Below are 18,461 nucleotides of genomic sequence, written 5' to 3' on the forward strand. Positions count from 1 at the left end.
AGTAATAAATCCAAATAAGTAATGCTTATCAAATCACATAAAAGGCATTTGATTTGACAATTTAAAATGCATGTGTTTGTTTGAAGAATGATGTAAAAACTAGGAAGAAAAGAGACGGGACCGGTTCAATTCAATGACATGTGGTAATAAAAAACAGGATTAATGAATCAAGCAAGAAGCAATAAACAGCACATTTCTAATACTGTGCAAGGGACCGTGTCCAAGTCTAATAAATTTATCATTATAGTTTTAGAGGGGAGATGTCATCTCTAAGTGTTTCCTTGCTTGACAAAGAGCAGTCTGGATGGAATTCAACAAGCGGAAAGATTGGGGTATGAGTGAGCTTCAAATACATGGACGTTGGGCTGCTCAAAAGGAATAGCATATTTTTAGACTTCATCTTTGACCACCAACCCAAAATCTGTGCATCAGAATTCAGAAACAGTGTTTCTGAAGGCCGATGTGATATATCTGAAGCACAGTTGAAGCCTACCATCAGATATCTGTCTCTTCCAACAAAATGATGAGCCATCAGCCGTCGCGCTACCTGGGTTGTTAATTCTCTCAAGTCCATTGCTGCTTTCGAGGGATCTTGCCAGCAAAGAATTTTTTTTGGCGTTAAAATTTATTTTTAATCTGTCACATTTTCACATAGTTTCAACTGGCCATCACTCGATTCCACAAACAGCTCAATTAGTGCGATAGAAGCTGCCTGTTTTTTTAAAAAAGATTTTTAATAAAAAAAAAACTAAGCAGCAAAATAAAAACCAAGTTACATAAAAAAAGAAAAAACTAGTCCAATCGAATTGTAGCACTTGTACCAATTCACTTAAAAATGGAATTAGTGGGCTTTTATGAATTTGGGGGCCTAACAGTTAATAATACTTGGATCACAATTCCTACACAGTCAACAAGAATGCGCATCTTAAAAGGCAATCCAGCAGAGAATGGATTAGGTCAAAAGTATACATTAAAAGAGAAAATCTACACTCATTTCCTTTCGGGACATTCATCTTCATATGCATTTTGATAAGTTACCTCAAATCCTCCAAGTTCCAACCATCTCTACATGATAGCAACATCAAAATAATTCATTTCCCCCTAGATGTCAAGATTAACTTGCGCTGAAAGAAACAACAAAACTTAAGAAAACAGCAGCTATACCAGAAGAGATAACTTAGATATCTGTATATATATATATGTGTGTATATACGGTAGAAACATGAACAGCCTCTTACAAGCTTGCAAGAGTTCAATGCATAGTCGGGCGAGGAGAACGTGGGCGAACTGGGGTCTTTGATGGGCTTACCCTGAAAACATTCATTTCATGAAAATAAATTAAAACAATCTTTAACCCAAACAAATGACCCCGAAAATAATCACCTCACAACCTACCTAATTGGCAAGGATCCCAGAACCACACCACTACAATTAAGAGCAGCTATTGCACTTTCAGCCTGCATGACAAAATATCACAATAATTTTTTTTTAGTTCCTAAAACAATATTTTACTGCTTTACAAAGTCACCATTAATCCCAATGCAGACACCAGCCACGTTAATGAAGAAAACACTTTACTTCCTGAAATATGCATACTGTCTGCTATATGCTAAATAACACTTCAAAACACAGATACTCGACAGCCAGACCAGATGATTTCAAACTGAAACATACTAAACAACAGGATATCATTCACAGTGACAATAAATGAAAGAAGCATCAAGAACCAATTCCAGGTCTCAAGTCAGAAGTAAGAATCTAAAACTTAAACAAGGTCATATTTTAGCTCACATTTTCATTGACGTGAAATATCTTACACTTCGTGCAACTACTAAAGCTGTCAAGTTTTATACCTAGTCTCTGTTTGCAGCTAAAACTCTCACTGGCAGAAACATGTGAAGGAAAAGCTGAGCAGTCTTTACCATGCACACAAATAAATGACTGGCATCAGACAGTATCACCCTCAGGCTACTGCCAGCTGAACACATCAGCAGATAGGTTGTATTCATATCATCCCCAAGTACGCAGATGCTAGCAATCAGAGTACAGACCATCAAAGATGCAACTACATAGAGAAGTTTAGTGTACCCCAAAAATCAGTTTGTACCCTAAAAAAAGCCCACCCAATAGAAGGAAATTCAACAAGAACTCAGTGGAATCTACATCAATGTAAGCTAAAACCAGTAATAAAAATCTCAAAATCATACAATCAGTTAAAACATGGAGCACACATGTTTAGACACGAGACATTTTTTAGCCACTAAGATCCCAGAACCCGACGGTTATAAACAGAAGATAGTGGCATCTACTAGATCTTCCTAAATCTAGCTGTAAAATTATCTATATGATCAAAGAATATAGCTTATGTAAACAAAAGACATAACTATAGCCTGCAAAGTTATCAATGTTCCCCTTTGCAATTTGGACATGAAGGTCTCACACACATGCAAACTCTAGAATCTGAGTTGCATTATAAAGGTGAGTGGAGACATCATGGGTACTCCCCCTTCTTCGTTGAAGGGGGAAGAGCTACCTCCAGCAAAGTGCCACAATCGATAATAGAACTTCTAGTCCTACTAAGATTTGTTCTATTTTCATCTTCCCATAAATACATCCAAAATCTCCCCGTTGATATTATTTGGTCAAGGCATTTTACCAAATCCATTCCACACCTTTCACAACAGCATCCACATACTTTTAGTAAGGCTTACAAATCTATCATACCAAACAAAATAAGCCACTACAAGCATTCAGCAACCTCGAACTCATTACCCAGTAAAATTTATACTAAGTTCACACAAAAAGAATTCCAAGAGCATCAAAGCCCAAGTTGCCAAGTTTCTTCTTTCTTTCTTTTACCTTAAATGAAAATCTCACAATTTTTTGAAGTAATATAATTAGAGTTGACAAAAGCCGATGTATGACTGCTTAGCATGCTTTCTGCTATCAAATCTAGCATGTTCTTTTCTTTTTTCCCCCTTACCATGAACCTCTAAATAACCCTCTCCTCACTCTTCGCTATAGCACCAAATAATCATGTCTTCTTTACCTAAACCAATTGCTTGAACCAAATATCTGCCTTCTCATTCGACTAAGCTTTTTTTCTTGAAGTTATCTAGATGTCCATGCTAAAAGGTCAGAAGTAAAGAATTAGCTATCTTCACAATCCAAGGGTCACATTTATATGGATAACCTTCTGTTATGCAGTTTTATTCTATCTCACCATTGAGAAATGTCAGCACTTTTCTTTAAATTATTAGTTCTGAGACATGTTCAGTTTTTCGAACAGTTGGTGCCAACAATCCCTTTTCTTAGATAGCATGTGACAGAAATCCTTGATTTTTTGAAAATATAATCCTTGATGTTTGGTGTTTAACTATCTTTTGCTCCGACATTTAAAAGGAGTGAACTAGATAACATAACAAGTGATGCAACACATAGGAAATCAAGTAAGCTATTTGAAGAATACAAACAGAGACCACTTAAACAGATACTTCTAATGTACATTTTGCACCAGAGATGCTGGATTACCTTGAAAGTGAGTAAAACCAAAAAATAAATATAATAACTTTCCAATTACTGCAAAAAATTAGCATAAATCTCTTCATTTTGTTTAATGAAATTTCATTAACCTACAAAATATTTTAATCCAGGCACCAAATTGTTAAAAGTACTCTATAAAAAAGATACACATACACGTAAGGACCAATATAGTGGCAAAATGATATTAACCTTCATCATGATATAAGAGTATTAAGTTATTTAAGAAGTTAAAACCGTAAAAAAAGAGACGTCTCCGTGAATTTTTTAGCTCCCTAAAACTGATGAAGAGATGAGCGTAGAAGTTGCAAGCCTCCTAACAACAGTCAACTGATGTAGAAAAATCAGGTTTTACATACTACATTAAAAAACATGCACAGATTAATGGGGGAGAGAGAGAGAGAGAGAGAGAGCAAATTTCAAATTGGACAACAAACAAACAAGTTCCTTAATTTGCTCAAATCATGCAACAACAAAAAAAATCTAACGCCTGATGCCACTTCAAGGAAAAATTAGGCAAATATAAGATACTCACAGTAATAAGTAAACAGGTTCCTTAATTTGCATCAATCATGCAAGGGTCTAATGCCACATCAAAAGAAACTTAGGCAAGTATAAGATACTCTAACGACAAAAAGGTTCCTTAAATTGCACAAATCATGCAAGAGTATAATGTCACTTCAAAAAATGTTCGGAAAATATTAGACACCCATACTAGACTGACAGAGGAAAATTGTCATGCCACACTTTTTTTTTTTTTTTTTGTGAAATTAACCAGAATTGATATCAAAAGCCACGGAGCTCATATGAAAAATATATCCTCAAAACATGTTAGAACAAGTTACTTTTATCTCATGCAAGTTTAACCCATATTAAGTTTTTGAAATGTAAAAATAAATAGCATCTATTAAATTCTGTTTGTAATTTTCAAGAGATGAGTTAAAAAATACACAAATGTACATAATATAGTTATGCTGTATAAAAAAGGCAGGATTTATACAAGCTATAGATTAGAGTATAATGCTTAACTATATTTAAAAAAAAAAGAGTATAATGTTTAACTATATTTCAAAAAAAGAGTACAATGTTTAACTCCCAAATAAAATAATTGACTATAATACTAAATGCTTTTACCCACTAATCTTTTGATAATGTTGATGGCAGGTAGCGACAAATTGCTTTAAGAAGTTCGGTGCAACCAAAATGTGATATTTCAAAAGCCATCCAACTGTTCGATGCACCATTAAACAAATTCCATATTTTATATCTATGCCATTTTGCAAAACTACCAACTTTCACTTGCAAAGGAACAGATAATCACAGCATATAAAAATCACAACCAAATCTAGGTGGAGCTGAGACTAGTTAATCTTATTTATCTAACTAAACTATCAAATCATCAACCATTCACTTGAGGTAGATATCACAGTGTAAAATCAAGAGCACAAGTATACTTTTCAGACAAAATAGCAAGGAAGCAGATGCATCATTTGACATGTGCACTTCATCCTAAAAAAATGTACTCTAGAAAGGGTTTCCCATTGCAAGAAAAATAATTACAGCCACATTTATCAATCATGAGAGAAATCGTGCTTCTAACCAATCAGGAGCAAGGATAATTACCAATACAAACTCCACAAAAGCAATGCGGGTGGAATGGTGATAGTCGCCAAGCAATCTCAAGCGATAAACCTACAACACAGAATGTGACTCATTGGTTCTCCATACAACATTAAGTATTTGCCCATAAACACAAATTATTTTAGCCTGTAAACTAGCAGGTACAAACCTCTCCACAGATTGACTCAAAGAACAGTCTAACATCGGCTTGAGAAACCTATATGAATAAATATGATTAATACATGTATTTTCAAAGCCAGATACAGCATTTAGTTCCAGCACATCAGACAAGTTTGGACATACCTTTTTGTCAATATTTGTACAATATATAGTTCTGGCACACATCTCACGTTCATCTTCAGACTACATGCCACAGCAAAAGTTAGTGTGAATCATGAAAAGGGGACCATTAACCCAAGGCTAAAATATCATAGCACCAAGGAAGCAAATAAAGGAAGAAACAAGATATATTTATTTCATAATGAAAACATAACCAACAAAGAAGAAGAAAAATATTCTTTAAATACAGATTTGAACACCATTAACAAAATTCTCACCCGGGGTAAAAATGTAGGGTTCACCGGTGCAATAGCAGTTTTTGATGGAAGCACTCTCACTGGGTAGTACCCAAGCATTGTCCCTGCCAAACTCAGTGCTGCCCTTGCACCCTCTGTAGCAGCAAAAGTACATGAATAAAACTACAATTGCTAAAAAATACAATAAAAAATAAGTTTCTTTTTGAAAATTTTGGATAAAATGAATGAAATTGAAATATCCCAGTCAATACAGGAACCTCAGAGAAGTGGATATACCCTCGTCAGTAAACTCTATAAAGGCAAAACGGAGAACAGAATTTGGATCACCGCACACACGGCAGTCAACAACCTTGACTCCAAAGGAGAAAGAAACAATATCAGAACAGAAAACCACTAAATCTAACACAGAAAATAGCAAAATCATAAAAATTGCCTGTCCACAGTTGATGAAGAGCGCTGCAAGCTGTTCTTCCGTGACCTAAACACACATTGAAATTCATTACGTAAGCGACCTCCATGACAGTAGATACACATGTCGAACAGCACTCATGGGTACAACAAGTAAAGGTAAGCCCTATCCAAAATACAAAGCATTAGCAAATAAAAAACGAATAAAGCAAATACAGCAAAACGAACTATATGTAACCCTGCTGCTGTTTGAATGGAACAAAACTAACATGTCAACAGCTTTAAATGTGTTAAATATTTCAATAAATAGAGCTCAAATCCGAAGGCGCAAATTTTCCAGCCTACATATTTCAATAAATAGAACTGAAATTTGAAGGCGCAAATTTCTATACCTGTTGATCAATGTCAGAAACATATACAGTCCTCCTAATTATCTCCTCACGCTGCGCCATACTTGTTCGGCTATTCATCCGCCTTTTTCCCTGACTATAATTGTTCTTCTTCTGTTTCAAGTTAAAGCAGAAGATGAATGGAAACGCCACTAAAGCTCGAGAAATAAGAAAAATAGTAACAAAAGGATAAAGCAATGAACCAGATGATCACACTTACCCTTCTATTAGTATTTCCATGTACATTTCCGATGATATTATGCATCATAAAATTGTTAGTATAAAAACCACCACCCGATCCATTATTGGCGAGCGAGGGCGGGACGAACTCCTCCGCCATGGGGTTAAGATTCGAGAGTAATTCTTGTAAATCCCTTATATCCTGTTTAAAGCCCTCATCGACCTCTCCGTTAAGCTGCATATCCACCCCGTTGGATCGTTGACGCACATGTGAAAAACCAGGATTCATCGAGGAAGCACCGTGTTGCGGTACAATCGCCCCACCCTGAACCATCCCGTTGCTCTTAGGCACCTGGTCATGTCCCCCAGTATGAGGCTTGTGATTGCCAGCATGGAGCGCCGGGGCCGCGGTAGCCCGCTGCTGCTGTAATTGATGGACCTTCTTCTGGAAAGTCGGCTCATTAGGGGTCCGGAGAATTGGACTCTGCTGGAGGTTGTTATGGTCGACTATGCGAGCCCCAAGGTGGCTGGCCTTTGCCTGATCGAGTTCATTGCACAGGTGCGAGTCGGGACCGGCCGCATCGAAATTCCGACTTGAAGACCCGACGTTAACACCCAGATCGACGCCGGCATTCTCGACCACGGCCATGATCCAAGCTTAGAGTCAGACGATGTCTTCCCCAAATCCTTTACTCAATTGTTTCCTTATTCCACTTAACCCCTTTAACAAGATCCTTCCTCCTTCTTTATTCCATCCAGATCAATTAACAGATTTCACATCTGGAACCAAGACCAGGTATACGGGCTAAACCGTCTCCATCGATCTAAAAGAAACCGTGACACAGAAACTTAAAAAAAAAAAGAAAAGAAAAGAAAAGAAAAGGGAAATCTCTGCAAATACCGGAAATTGGAAGCTAGAACAGGCGACTTAATTACTAACTTGTTCTTTTCTTATTTTTTTCCCGCACCACTTCGGAACGTCAGTTTCCTCCGCGTCTTTGGACCTCCGCCACGGTCCCAAAATGGCGAAGGCGAAAGCTTCCATAAACCCCCACGGCGCATGCCACCATGATATCTGCATGCACATACATAGCATAATTACTTAACATACGTGGCTGTTTGTAATTGGTCTATGATCTGGCGTGCGCATGAATGATAGTCTTTCCATTCTCGGGGTGGTTCTGTACTACGCATGGACGGAAAGGGCCTGCACTGCAGCCACGTGTGCAGGCCGTATTAGGTGCATCTGATACAGAAGGCTTAAAATAGTGTTAGTGGTAGATAGCTCTGCCAAGAAGGGCAGAGTTCTTGAGAGGGAGGCTATCATGGGCGATAAATGCCATATGGGCCATGCGGGACTCACAGTGGGGCTTTGTGATTCTGCTTGTTTTGTCCGAGAAACATGCCAAAGTAGAAAACCGCGGTAGAGTGTGGTCTAGTTCAATTCTAAAATTAGGGAGAGAAAAATCAGTATTCCAACCGATCTTTAAACTCGATCAGGTTAATCAATTGAACCAAACATTAACTTGAATTAGATTTTTCTCCCTTCAACTCTAAAACCTTAGAAAGAGTAAAAATTGGATAACCCGGGCTGACTTCCTTGGTCCCAACTCTTGAACATCAAATTAGCCAAGTTATTTCAATAGTTGCCAATGTGAAAGTAAATTCGAATTCATTTTTATTTACCCAAAATCATTAATGTGTGCCCAACAAGTGAAAGTGAAAGTAAAATGAATTACCTGTGTAACTCACTTTCACTCGTTTCCGTGTAAAATGAGTGAAAGTGAAATCCGAGTGTTCACCCTCTGAATTCACTTTCACTCACTCTCTCTCAACACTTCTCTCGCCAATGACTGGTTTTGAGCTTAGAAACCTTCTGTCATGGTCCTGGGTTAAGTACATATGTCTTCCGCTCCTAACAGGCCGATCTTTTGGGTAGTATTGGCTAGGTGTTTAACATTTGATATCAGAGCTGGCACTACGTCGCGAGTTCGAATCCCCGCAGCGTGAGTTCTGAGCGGAGGGGGCAACCTAGTGGAAACTAGAGTGGGCCATCGATAGAGTGTGGCCGTCGTGGTCATCGGCTCGTGAAAGTGGGTGCGATGTTGGCTAGGTGCTTAACACCTTCCTCTCGTCCTCTTGTCGTCTCACCATGTTGCTTCCCTTTGCTCGGCCTTGCCCTTGATGTTATTGGAAGATGGGTTCAAAGTCCATATGACCAAGAAAGACCCACATATCCAAGGAGAAGGCCTACACGTCTAAAAAATGTGGCATCATGGTAAATAAGAAGATTTCTCATAAAGATGACACAAAAATATGTCTTTTCTTTTGTAAAGCTTATAGCCCTAAGGATATTATAGACATAGTAACATCCTCCAAAAAACTATAAATAGAAGTCTTTGGCTTGGGGGTAGAGAATTCAAACTTTCTCTACTTCTCTTAATTCGTCTAAGCTCTCTCTCTCCCTTTCTCTCTTCTCATTTTCTTTTCTTTTCCTCTCCCTCTTTTACTTGGCTCGAGGTTCTAATCACGGGATCCTAAATTCAATATGGTATCAGAGTGAGAAAATATCTAAGATGAGAAAGGAGAAGATGGAGAAGGGGAGGAAGAAAAAGAAAAAACGAAAAAGAAACAAAAGGAGTTTCTCGTTTTTCCTCTAGTCTTTTTCCCTATTCATGTTTTTCATTGAATTTTTAACTCTTTTTCTGTAATTTTCATATAACATATTATATATCATTGGAAATATATTTGATTCTAGTTTCCCACTCAAAAATAATCGTGAGATCAGATTTTTCTAGAAAGAGAAATTGATATCTGAAACAATAAAGGTCAAGAAGCAAAAAAGTTTGTGTAGCAATAGAAAGCTTAAACTTTTAGGTCATTTTATGCCATCAAGAACGAGACTTTATATGGAGAATTATATATCAAAATAAATATCTATAATTGTATTTTTTTCCTATTCAACCAATTCTCAATCTGAGTTTTTTATATGAAAATATCGATCTCGAAATAGTCAATGGTCATGCTGGTCCAAAGAGAAAGATTACTCACTTCAGCTAGATTACAAAGTCTAAAATATATCAGATTATTTATCTCAAAAGAATTATATTTTATGAAGAGAAGTTATACTTGGATGAAATGTATTTAAGTCTAATTTCAAATTGAGAAAATTTTATTTCAATCTAATCTAAATTTAATGAGATTCGTATTGGAAGATTCAAAGGATATACTAGTATCCTATTGCATGTGAAAATTTGAATTTAAGCCAAATTTTTTGCTTCATTTTTTTAGTTGTTGTTATTTATCAACAATATCAGGAAATTATCTCATGATCTACCCTTGAAAAGTTTTTGTTTGTTAGCTAACAATATTTAGAAATAATCTTTAGAAGATCATCTTATTTTCATAAACTTTCCTTAATTTATTTGTCAAAGAGAATAAGTGTTCCTATTTTGAATTATGAACCCTTTTGGCCAACCACGAATTTTGTGAGATTTTGTTGGTGATTTGTAAATATTACAATAATCTAATTTGATATCTGTGTGTATTACAAGAAGGGAAAATTGATTTTTTGGTAAGTGGTGTCGTAATACAAGTGAAAGTTTCCTTATTTATATTTGAAAGTGGCTGATTTTATGAAAGATCTTCTCAAGATCATGATTTGGCGGATAATTTTATTATCATCCTTTTGATTAAGAAAGATATAATTTTTGGCCAGCCAAGAGATTTCTTAACTAAGTGCATGATTAATTGATTAAAGTCAATAATTGAGTTCAAGTTGAAATTCAAAGATTGGGCTTGAATTCTTCCTTGAGCCGAGTTGGTTGAAGTTGTCACTTACTTGGACTCATTGATTTGCTTTGGTTCTTCTTAAACAAATTATGTCAATTATATTTGAGCTATCGTGAAGTTATTACTACTAGCCTCCTTAATTAGTGGATGAAAAATTGACCTAAACCCATCATCAACTCGGCCTAGCTCAATTTACCAAGGAAGGACATCTTGGGCTAATTTTACTGATAAGGTGATTCATAAATATTTTTGGTGAGCTTGTACTTAATCTACTCTTTCTTGAGTTGATTATTAGCCCTTGCCAATCCTAAGAGGATTAATAGCTCACAACTTGAAGTTTACCAAGGCTTGGAAATTACTTTCTTAATTCATCCTTAACAAGAAGCTTATTACTTGATTCCAACTTATTATTTGGTGCACATTCTCCTTATTCAATGATGAACTTACTATGAATTATTTCATATTGTTTGAAGATAGGCCCAAGCCCACCTGACCAAGGAAGGCCCACAAGTCCAAGTGTGTTAGAAGATGGGTCGAAGCCCATAAGTCCAAAGAAGGCTCATACATCCAAGAGATGTAGAAAACGGGCTCAAGGTCCATAGATCAAGGAGAAAGCCCATAGGCCCATACAATGATGGCAGGATGGTAAATAAAGAAGCATCTCATAGAGATGACATTGATGTAATTAGGTCAAAGTTCCAAAGTTAAAACCCTAAACCCTAAACCCTAATTTCAGGGGTATTATTGTAATACAGTAGTTTGATTAATCTATAAATTGAGCTTTAGGGGAAGGGTTATGATCATCAAATCTTTAACCTCTTCTCTTCTGGTTTTCACCCCAATGATCTCTCTCATTTTTCTCCATGACCTAAATTCTTGGAGTCTTAAAAATCAATATGGTATCACAGCATGTACTCATATGTAAGCCTCCACCCAAATTATCCACGTGTAATAACCCATAGGGCCTACACAAGAAGGGGAGTGTTAAGGAATAGTCCCATATAGATTAGTGAGATTAAAGATCTTGAGTTCATTAGTTGGGAAAAATGTTTCTTAAGATGACTAGTCATTTTGGGATAGGTCTTGGACTTAACTTCATATGGTATCAAAGCTAGGTTTTCAGGACTCGTAGCTATAATTTTTAGGATTCCGAAAACTCATATTTTTCTTTTCTGATGGTTAGTTTTTCATAGTTACAACTTCGTTTATTTTTTATTTACTGCTAGTTTAATCTGTCTTCATGAGACCTAGCTCGGTGCCTCCATCGAGGATCAGGTGCCTGACCCACCGCTAGTTGGTCTCGTTGCTAGGGCACTTTCCTTGTGTCCTGTTTTTAATTGTAGTAAGAATTTTATTTGTTGGTTCATGCCTCGTGCCCATTCCCGTCTCTGCCTTGCCATCTCTGTTGTTATCTTTGACGAAAACTCTATCTTCATGGCTGGTCAGCTTATCTCCAGATCGCATTCAGGAAAATAATTATGTGTTAATGATGGTTAATCACGATCCAATATTTGTTTTTGTAAACCAGCAATTTGAGTGGCCTTGCTCTCTGCCTTCAGAAGAAGGTCAACACTGCTCTCTTCCCCGAAATTGATTCCTGTCAATGAGTCCATATTATGCTGGTGATTTTGTTGTCGACTGTGTTCCATGGTGATTTGTTGTGATCCGAACTGAACTCACCCTGGCATCTCACTTATCTCTGGAAGGATTTTTTTGATCAAGTTGGATTCTTCCTAGTGGCTGCTTATTGTTTCTTCTAAAACTAATCGGTTATAGCAAAACATTGCCAGCCAGAGTGTTTTCTTTGGTTCTGTTTTTGGCTAAAAAATCAAATTGGTTTATCATATAATCACAGATGTGATCTCATCACGTGGATTTTTTTTTTCTATTGTGCTGAATCCGAGCTGGTATCCCAAGTTTTGGATGGTATATTACTGCCTCATATCTCTACTACCTTCCAAAGATAGAATTGTATCCTCTCTACTGTCATATTGATTCAGAATATGTAAATGCTAGAATTCTAACCAAATGACGATCATCCAACTACATAATCGAATCCCGTGAGTATCATTAGATTATAGAATTTACAACAACATATGCTAAAATCACATATCAACGATGTTTGATCCAAATTACATAAAGAAAATTGAATCCAAATCATAAAAAATAGAAGAAAAAACACAACTTTTGATCAATCATGTAATTTTGCTACAAGATGATCAAGAGTATAATATCTTTTTAGTCATAAAAGATAGATCTGAAGATTATCCTAACTTGATGTGACTCAAGAATTCAGGAATAGAAAAAAATAGAAACCGTAAAGAAGGAATAAGAAAAAAAAAAGATAAACTTTACCTATCTCTTCATGGCAAAACTCCTTTTATAAACAACTTCTTGAATGGATGACATAACTACATGAATAGGGATCCTAAACTCCAAGCTTTGATACCATGTAGAAGTTAGGATCGCATGAGAAGGATTTTAGGTTAACGTGGAAGGAAAAGGAGAGAAGAGAGAGACGATTTTAGGTTAGACGTGTGGGCTTATTATTAACCTTGAACTTGTGGGCTTGAGCCCATCTTCCAATGAGTAAAAAAAAGTAAATATACTAAACTGCTAATTTAGATGGACTGACGTATATAATCTTTATTTGTAAATCAAAATAAAATTTGAACCCCTTAACTTTAGTATGAAGTCATAGTCAAACGTACACGCAACGATATTTTTGTTCACGGTGCGACTGTGCGAGTGACCTTTCGGCTGCCGTCTTTCTGCAGACTCTCTACTAAACCAACCGTTAACGGTAAAAAATGTCGCTGTTCCCCGTCTCGTTGGCTCATCCTGTAAGAGTGCCATGCAAGAAACAAATATTTATCCATCTAAATGTTCCTTGGCGCTTAAAAGAAAGCTAAGCGCCCGCCGGCCTGTCTAAATTCTTTTCCTTGTTCAGAGAGTTCTTTTTAGAGGCATCTGGTAGATCTTCTCTACCTTCTTCCAAAAAGATCCTATCAGGTGAGTTTCTGTATTTTCAAATTCTTTACTTTTGTTGTTTTCCTGATTTTATTTTTGGTCTCTTGGGCAGCTCTGTTAACATTGTTGCCGGAATTTCATAGATCGCATGATTGATCTAATAGTGGAAATGGTATGCTGCTAGAGTAGTTGTTTGAGGATTTTATTCATTTCATTTTCAGGCATATGGTGAGCTGGACTGGACCTTCCTGCGATTATGTTTTAGAATTCTTCATTTCATCTTGGTTGACTTTTGTGCGAATAGGCGTTTTTTAGGTTTTCAAAATTTGCAAGTTAGGTTTCTTTTGTGAGATATATCCGCTGATACGTGTTGCGCTTTTTAGTTTTTTGTGGTTGGAAAGTGACTTAAGGAGTAAATATACTTGTTCTTGGTCTGAAGCCTTAAGTTCCTTAACTTGGGTTTCCATGAAGATGTGTTTGATTGTTACATGCGTATTGAATTCATAAAAGGAAACCAGAAAGGTCTCAAATTCTACTCGATGGGTAGGATTCTCAGGTTGGGTTTTGAAGCATGAAAACTTACAAGTGAATCTAATCTATTCATCTTCTCACTCTGACTGTGCAGGCTTTTTGCTTGCAAATGTCAAAACTTATTCTCCGAGTAAAATCATATTATGAACAGATTGTGCTTAGAGGTTTTTTGTACCAGAAATTTACCCAATTTTTCTGCCATGAAGAAATTGTCTGGTTATGTTTGGCTTCTTTTATGACAGGTCGAAATGGGTGTAAGAGTTGTGCTTTTGTTCCTTATAGTATTAGGCAGCAGCTGGACTTGCACTGACGCCAGAAACGTGGCAATCCCTCATTCAGGTAACTCTTAATAATGCTATTCTTTCTTCTTCTTTTTTTTTTTCAAGAGAATTGCTTTTTTTATGCTCTTCAATGTAGTTATTGTAATTGGCTTGCTAGCACTAATGTTCTCTGATGAACGAAATGATCTTGGAACTGTGCAGATGACCTTAGGTAGGCCTACCTGAACCCTTGGATTGGCATCAATTCTAATAACTCTCAGTGATGAACCAAGCATCTAACATGCTGTGTCTGGATGATCAAGTTAAAGTGGCATGAGGATTGATATATAGTGCCTCATACCGGCATGTGTGGGAAGTTTAGCCTTGAATAATAACGATGTCTGCATTATATTGGCAGTATAAGTTTAGGAGAGATGCAACACATCTCTTACTTCTTAGGTGTCACTTGTGTACTCGTGTTTTATTAGAATTGTCACTTACGTAAATGATCGACTTTTTGTTTTCTTTGAACTAACCATTTTCTATGTTGCTCTATCGGTGGATAAAAAGGTCTCCTTATTCTGTATCGTATTTGTGCTCTTGTCTTAAAATGGTAGTTTGAGATGTTGTTGTAAGAGAATAGTCTCTGATTCATTTATGCTTAAAAATATCCTGTGTTTGTTAGTTGGGAAGAGGCCTCATAACTTCAGTCTTTTTAGGAGAAATTGGCACAACTTACGCATGCACTTTTGAGGAAACTAAAATTCTATAAAGTTTTTCTTTTAGTTACCCAGATTAATTACCAAGATCCTTGACATATTACTTGTATTTTTGGAGCAGATGTATGGAGTGAAAAGTTGTGCTCATTGTGTGAGCAATTTGCAGCACAAGCAATTTCGTATCTTGGTGAAAACAAGACTCAGGCAGAGATCATCGAAAGCCTTCACCAAGCTTGTTCTCGGCTTCATAAATTCCAACGGGAGGTACTTTCATTTCCATTAGTATATTTGGTTTATCCTCTTTCAGAATAAATGACAATCAATGGCACAGTTTCATTGAACAAAGCACCATTTCATCTTCCTAATGACTTATATATTGTATTTTCCTTGGCAAGAATTAATTTTTGTTGTATTGGCAGTGTGTTACCTTGGTAGATTATTATGCACCTCTTCTCTTTGTTCAAGTAGCTGTGGTGAATCCAGAAGATTTTTGTAGAAAAGTGAATCTCTGTGAGGAGCTGGCCTTCACATCCCTGTCTCGTCATCCTAATAGTTGTGAACTCTGCCACCATGCTCTGTCTGAAATCCTTGTTAAGATCACAGATCCTGAAAAACAGGTAGTTTCCAACCCTCTTATTCTTTTTATACCAAGTTCATCTATGCTGGACTAAACTGTGGATGTCTTTAGACTTAGTATTATTTTGTTAATATGGTCTGGTGGCAGGGCTATCAACAGGCAATGTTAAAGAGGGTATTTAGTTGATAGATTATAAAGATGATATACTAATCTATAGTCTAGCATGGAGTTAGAGAGAGATACTGCTTTGAGTGATCTAATGTTTCAATTTTCTAGGGAACAAAAGACCAGGGGATTCCTTTCTTTTTATTTGGAATGAAAGGGTTTCTTGCTGAGTTAAAAACTTGAGTAAGATCAAAAGACATAATTTATGATAATTTTTCATGCTAAGAATTATCTGCCACAGTGCTTGTGTACTCATTCAAATTATGCTTGTTTACTTGTTTATAAAGAGAGTGATAAAATCATGAACCTCTAGGAATTCGACGTCTGATATATGTTCTCAAACATGGGGTACTATTTAGATGAGAATATGGATGGGATTTGAATTTCAGATTAGCAACAAGTTCGGTGAACAATTGCAGCTTGTTGTGGTTTTTTTCTGTCAGATAATGGTCTAAAATTTTTAAAATGGTTGAGCCATATATACAGATACTCCAAAGGCATAGTTTAGTTGTGTTATGTTTTTTTATTATATAAGGTAATATCTACATGTGGCTGACCATTTTTTCTTGTGTGAGGCTCACAAACAGCTTGACATAATTGAGGCGCTCTTGAAGGCATGTGAGAAGGTGGAGAACTATGTGACAAAGGTGTGTGGTACATATAGACCATTAATCCCATTCTAATGACCAAAACAGTGGTTTTCATGCATATCAAGCATTTTGATAGCAATGTTAGTCCATGGGCCAACGGCAATGTTGTAGAACTTTCTCTGTTCCAGCCAGTCAAACAGGTTCAACTACAGTTTGACTGGCCTCATTCATGACCTATTGTCAGGTCGTGAATTTTCAGCTTTATCACGAGTTTAAGAACCTTTGATACCTGGCAATTCCATTCTGTTTGATATAAACAGGTGGCCAGCTGGGTTAACCATGTGGGCTTGAGCTAAAAGAAAAAAGATATAAAATTGAATAACTTTATATTTAGGTTTCTATTACTTATACTAATTCCTCCTTAAAAAATTAGTCTGGGTTAAACCTGGTTTATAACCAAATAAACCATTTGGGCTAGGTCAGATCACCCCTCCAACTCCATGCCTGAATCTTGTTGTTCACAATTGGCTGATGGGGTGGGTTCCTTCCACATATGGACCATAGTGCTAGGAGTTACTTTGCTTTGTTGATTCCTTCAAATCATAAGAAAATATGATAGCTCATTATCCTGCTCAGTAGCATTTACTCCAGAGACACTTCTCTTCCACATATGGACCATAGTGCTAGGAGTTACTTTGCTTTGTTGGTTCCTTCAAAATCATAAGAAAATATGATAGCTCATTATCCTGCTCGGTAGCATTTACTCCATTGACGCTTCTCTCAAAATTTAGTATCTATGATATGTAGTCATTTTATCAGATTCATCATGGACATCTAAGATAGTAACATGAGAAAACCTGTGGCTCTCAAGATTAACAGGGAAGAAATATTGTGTTCTTTTGAATTGAAAATTTTAGTGGAAGTTTTTGAGTATACTCTTTTTGAAGATAAAGGAATTAAGCTGTACTTTTCTTTGTGAACTGACCTTTTTTTCATTGTATTTCTGTGATTGGCAGTGTAAAAATTTGGTCTTAGAGTATGGGCCCATAATCTTGGCCAATGCAGAGCAGTTTTTGGAAACAAATGATTTATGCACTTCTCTCCACATTTGCAAGGCTGCCAGAACGAAAGAGGCATTTCTAGCTCAACTGTAAAGCAATGGTGAGAGTATGGATGTCACTCACTAGTTAATCTGCACTCTTGCCTCGCAAGGGACCATGTTGTCTTATTCATAGATAACTATACGTTAATGTAAATAGACCATGTGCTATGTGGTGGACTGGGGATATTGTTGATATAATGGATGAGTAATTTGTAATTTGTGGTTAATTATGCATGGCAATAAATTGTTTGATGTGTATCTCTGAGATGGTTAGGTACTTTCTATAACAATCTGGAAGTTACTGATTTAAGCTTGAATTTGCAAAATTTGTTCAAGAGACTTTATTCTTGAGTTTGTGATGGTCTTTTATGTCATAATTGTTTTTCAATTGTTTTTATGAAAGAAAAGAGGACAAAGTCACCTTTCCAGGGTACTGCCCTAACACCAAATTTACCTTGAGATTATAGTGAGGGGGCACAGACAACCACATTACACAACTCAGGCTGTTTTTGCTCTTCAACTGTTTTATGAAAGTGTAATTTTTTCTGTGAAGGATGAAAGTGGGATCTTTATAATGATAGTGCAGTATATGCCATGAACTACATTACTTTAATCATAATGTAGTGAATGTTGACTTTGCAAATCAATGCTTAAGGCAGTACACTACAAAAACATTGCATACATTTTATAGAAGTTCATAATCCCAACTCAGGCTGCTACTCTCTACTCTTAAAGTGTCTCCACACCTTGGAGTCCAATACACTCAGTCGATATTCAAATGAATACAAAAGCTAATTATATTCATTTCCCACAAAAGGATTGCAACGGTGCAGCTAGGTTACACAAGTCTATATTTTTATAGTAGTTTACAACCTAAACTCAAAATTTTAATCTATTTTTGAGGTGTTAATACACCATGGATTTGAATTTACTTAGTAAAAAATCAAATGACACTTACAAATCAAATGGTTATAAAAACTAATTACATCCAATTGCTTCAAAAGGATTGCAACAAAGTAATAAGGCTATATAAGTCTAGACACAAAGGGTACGCATCCCTTCCATCAGCACTTTGACATGAA

The 18,461-nt window shown here is 36.4% G+C and overlaps 2 protein-coding genes across 6 annotated transcripts; one reads left to right on the forward strand and one right to left on the reverse strand.

The window, feature by feature from the left end:
* Positions 1–824: 824 nt before the first annotated feature.
* LOC137948244 (polyadenylate-binding protein-interacting protein 12-like) lies at positions 825–7,704 on the reverse strand. Of its 3 annotated transcripts, none has more exons than XM_068794253.1 (12): positions 7,614–7,704; positions 6,714–7,497; positions 6,497–6,607; positions 6,130–6,174; positions 5,973–6,045; positions 5,718–5,830; positions 5,464–5,523; positions 5,330–5,377; positions 5,164–5,232; positions 1,396–1,457; positions 1,239–1,310; positions 825–1,065 (listed from the first exon to the last, which is right to left on the reverse strand). In XM_068794253.1, the coding sequence occupies exons 2-11, from the start codon at positions 7,320–7,322 to the stop codon at positions 1,253–1,255; spliced, it is 1,248 nt and encodes a 415-aa protein (XP_068650354.1). In that variant the 5' UTR covers positions 7,323–7,497; positions 7,614–7,704; the 3' UTR covers positions 825–1,065; positions 1,239–1,252. The 3 variants fall into 3 exon arrangements, with proteins under 3 accessions (XP_068650354.1, XP_068650353.1, XP_068650352.1); XM_068794252.1 differs by having other exon boundaries at positions 825–1,124; XM_068794251.1 differs by having other exon boundaries at positions 825–1,310.
* A 5,610-nt stretch (positions 7,705–13,314) lies between these two features.
* On the forward strand, positions 13,315–17,637 carry LOC137948948 (uncharacterized). 3 transcript variants are annotated; one of them, XM_068795175.1, is made up of 7 exons: positions 13,315–13,477; positions 13,548–13,607; positions 14,209–14,305; positions 15,067–15,209; positions 15,365–15,562; positions 16,263–16,334; positions 17,294–17,637. In XM_068795175.1, exons 2-7 carry the CDS (start codon positions 13,584–13,586, stop codon positions 17,429–17,431), a joined length of 672 nt encoding a protein of 223 aa, XP_068651276.1. In that variant the 5' UTR covers positions 13,315–13,477; positions 13,548–13,583; the 3' UTR covers positions 17,432–17,637. The 3 variants fall into 3 exon arrangements, with proteins under 3 accessions (XP_068651276.1, XP_068651278.1, XP_068651277.1); XM_068795176.1 differs by having other exon boundaries at positions 13,319–13,477; positions 16,275–16,334; XM_068795177.1 differs by lacking the exon at positions 13,548–13,607 and having other exon boundaries at positions 13,317–13,477.
* The last annotated feature ends 824 nt before the right edge of the window (positions 17,638–18,461 follow it).

The sequence above is a fragment of the Aristolochia californica genome, unplaced genomic scaffold, assembly GCF_029961685.1.
Source record: "Aristolochia californica isolate CCGP_79_NKW_82.1479 unplaced genomic scaffold, dmAriCali1.0.hap1 SCAF_13, whole genome shotgun sequence".
NCBI classification, from domain to species: domain Eukaryota; kingdom Viridiplantae; phylum Streptophyta; class Magnoliopsida; order Piperales; family Aristolochiaceae; genus Aristolochia; species Aristolochia californica.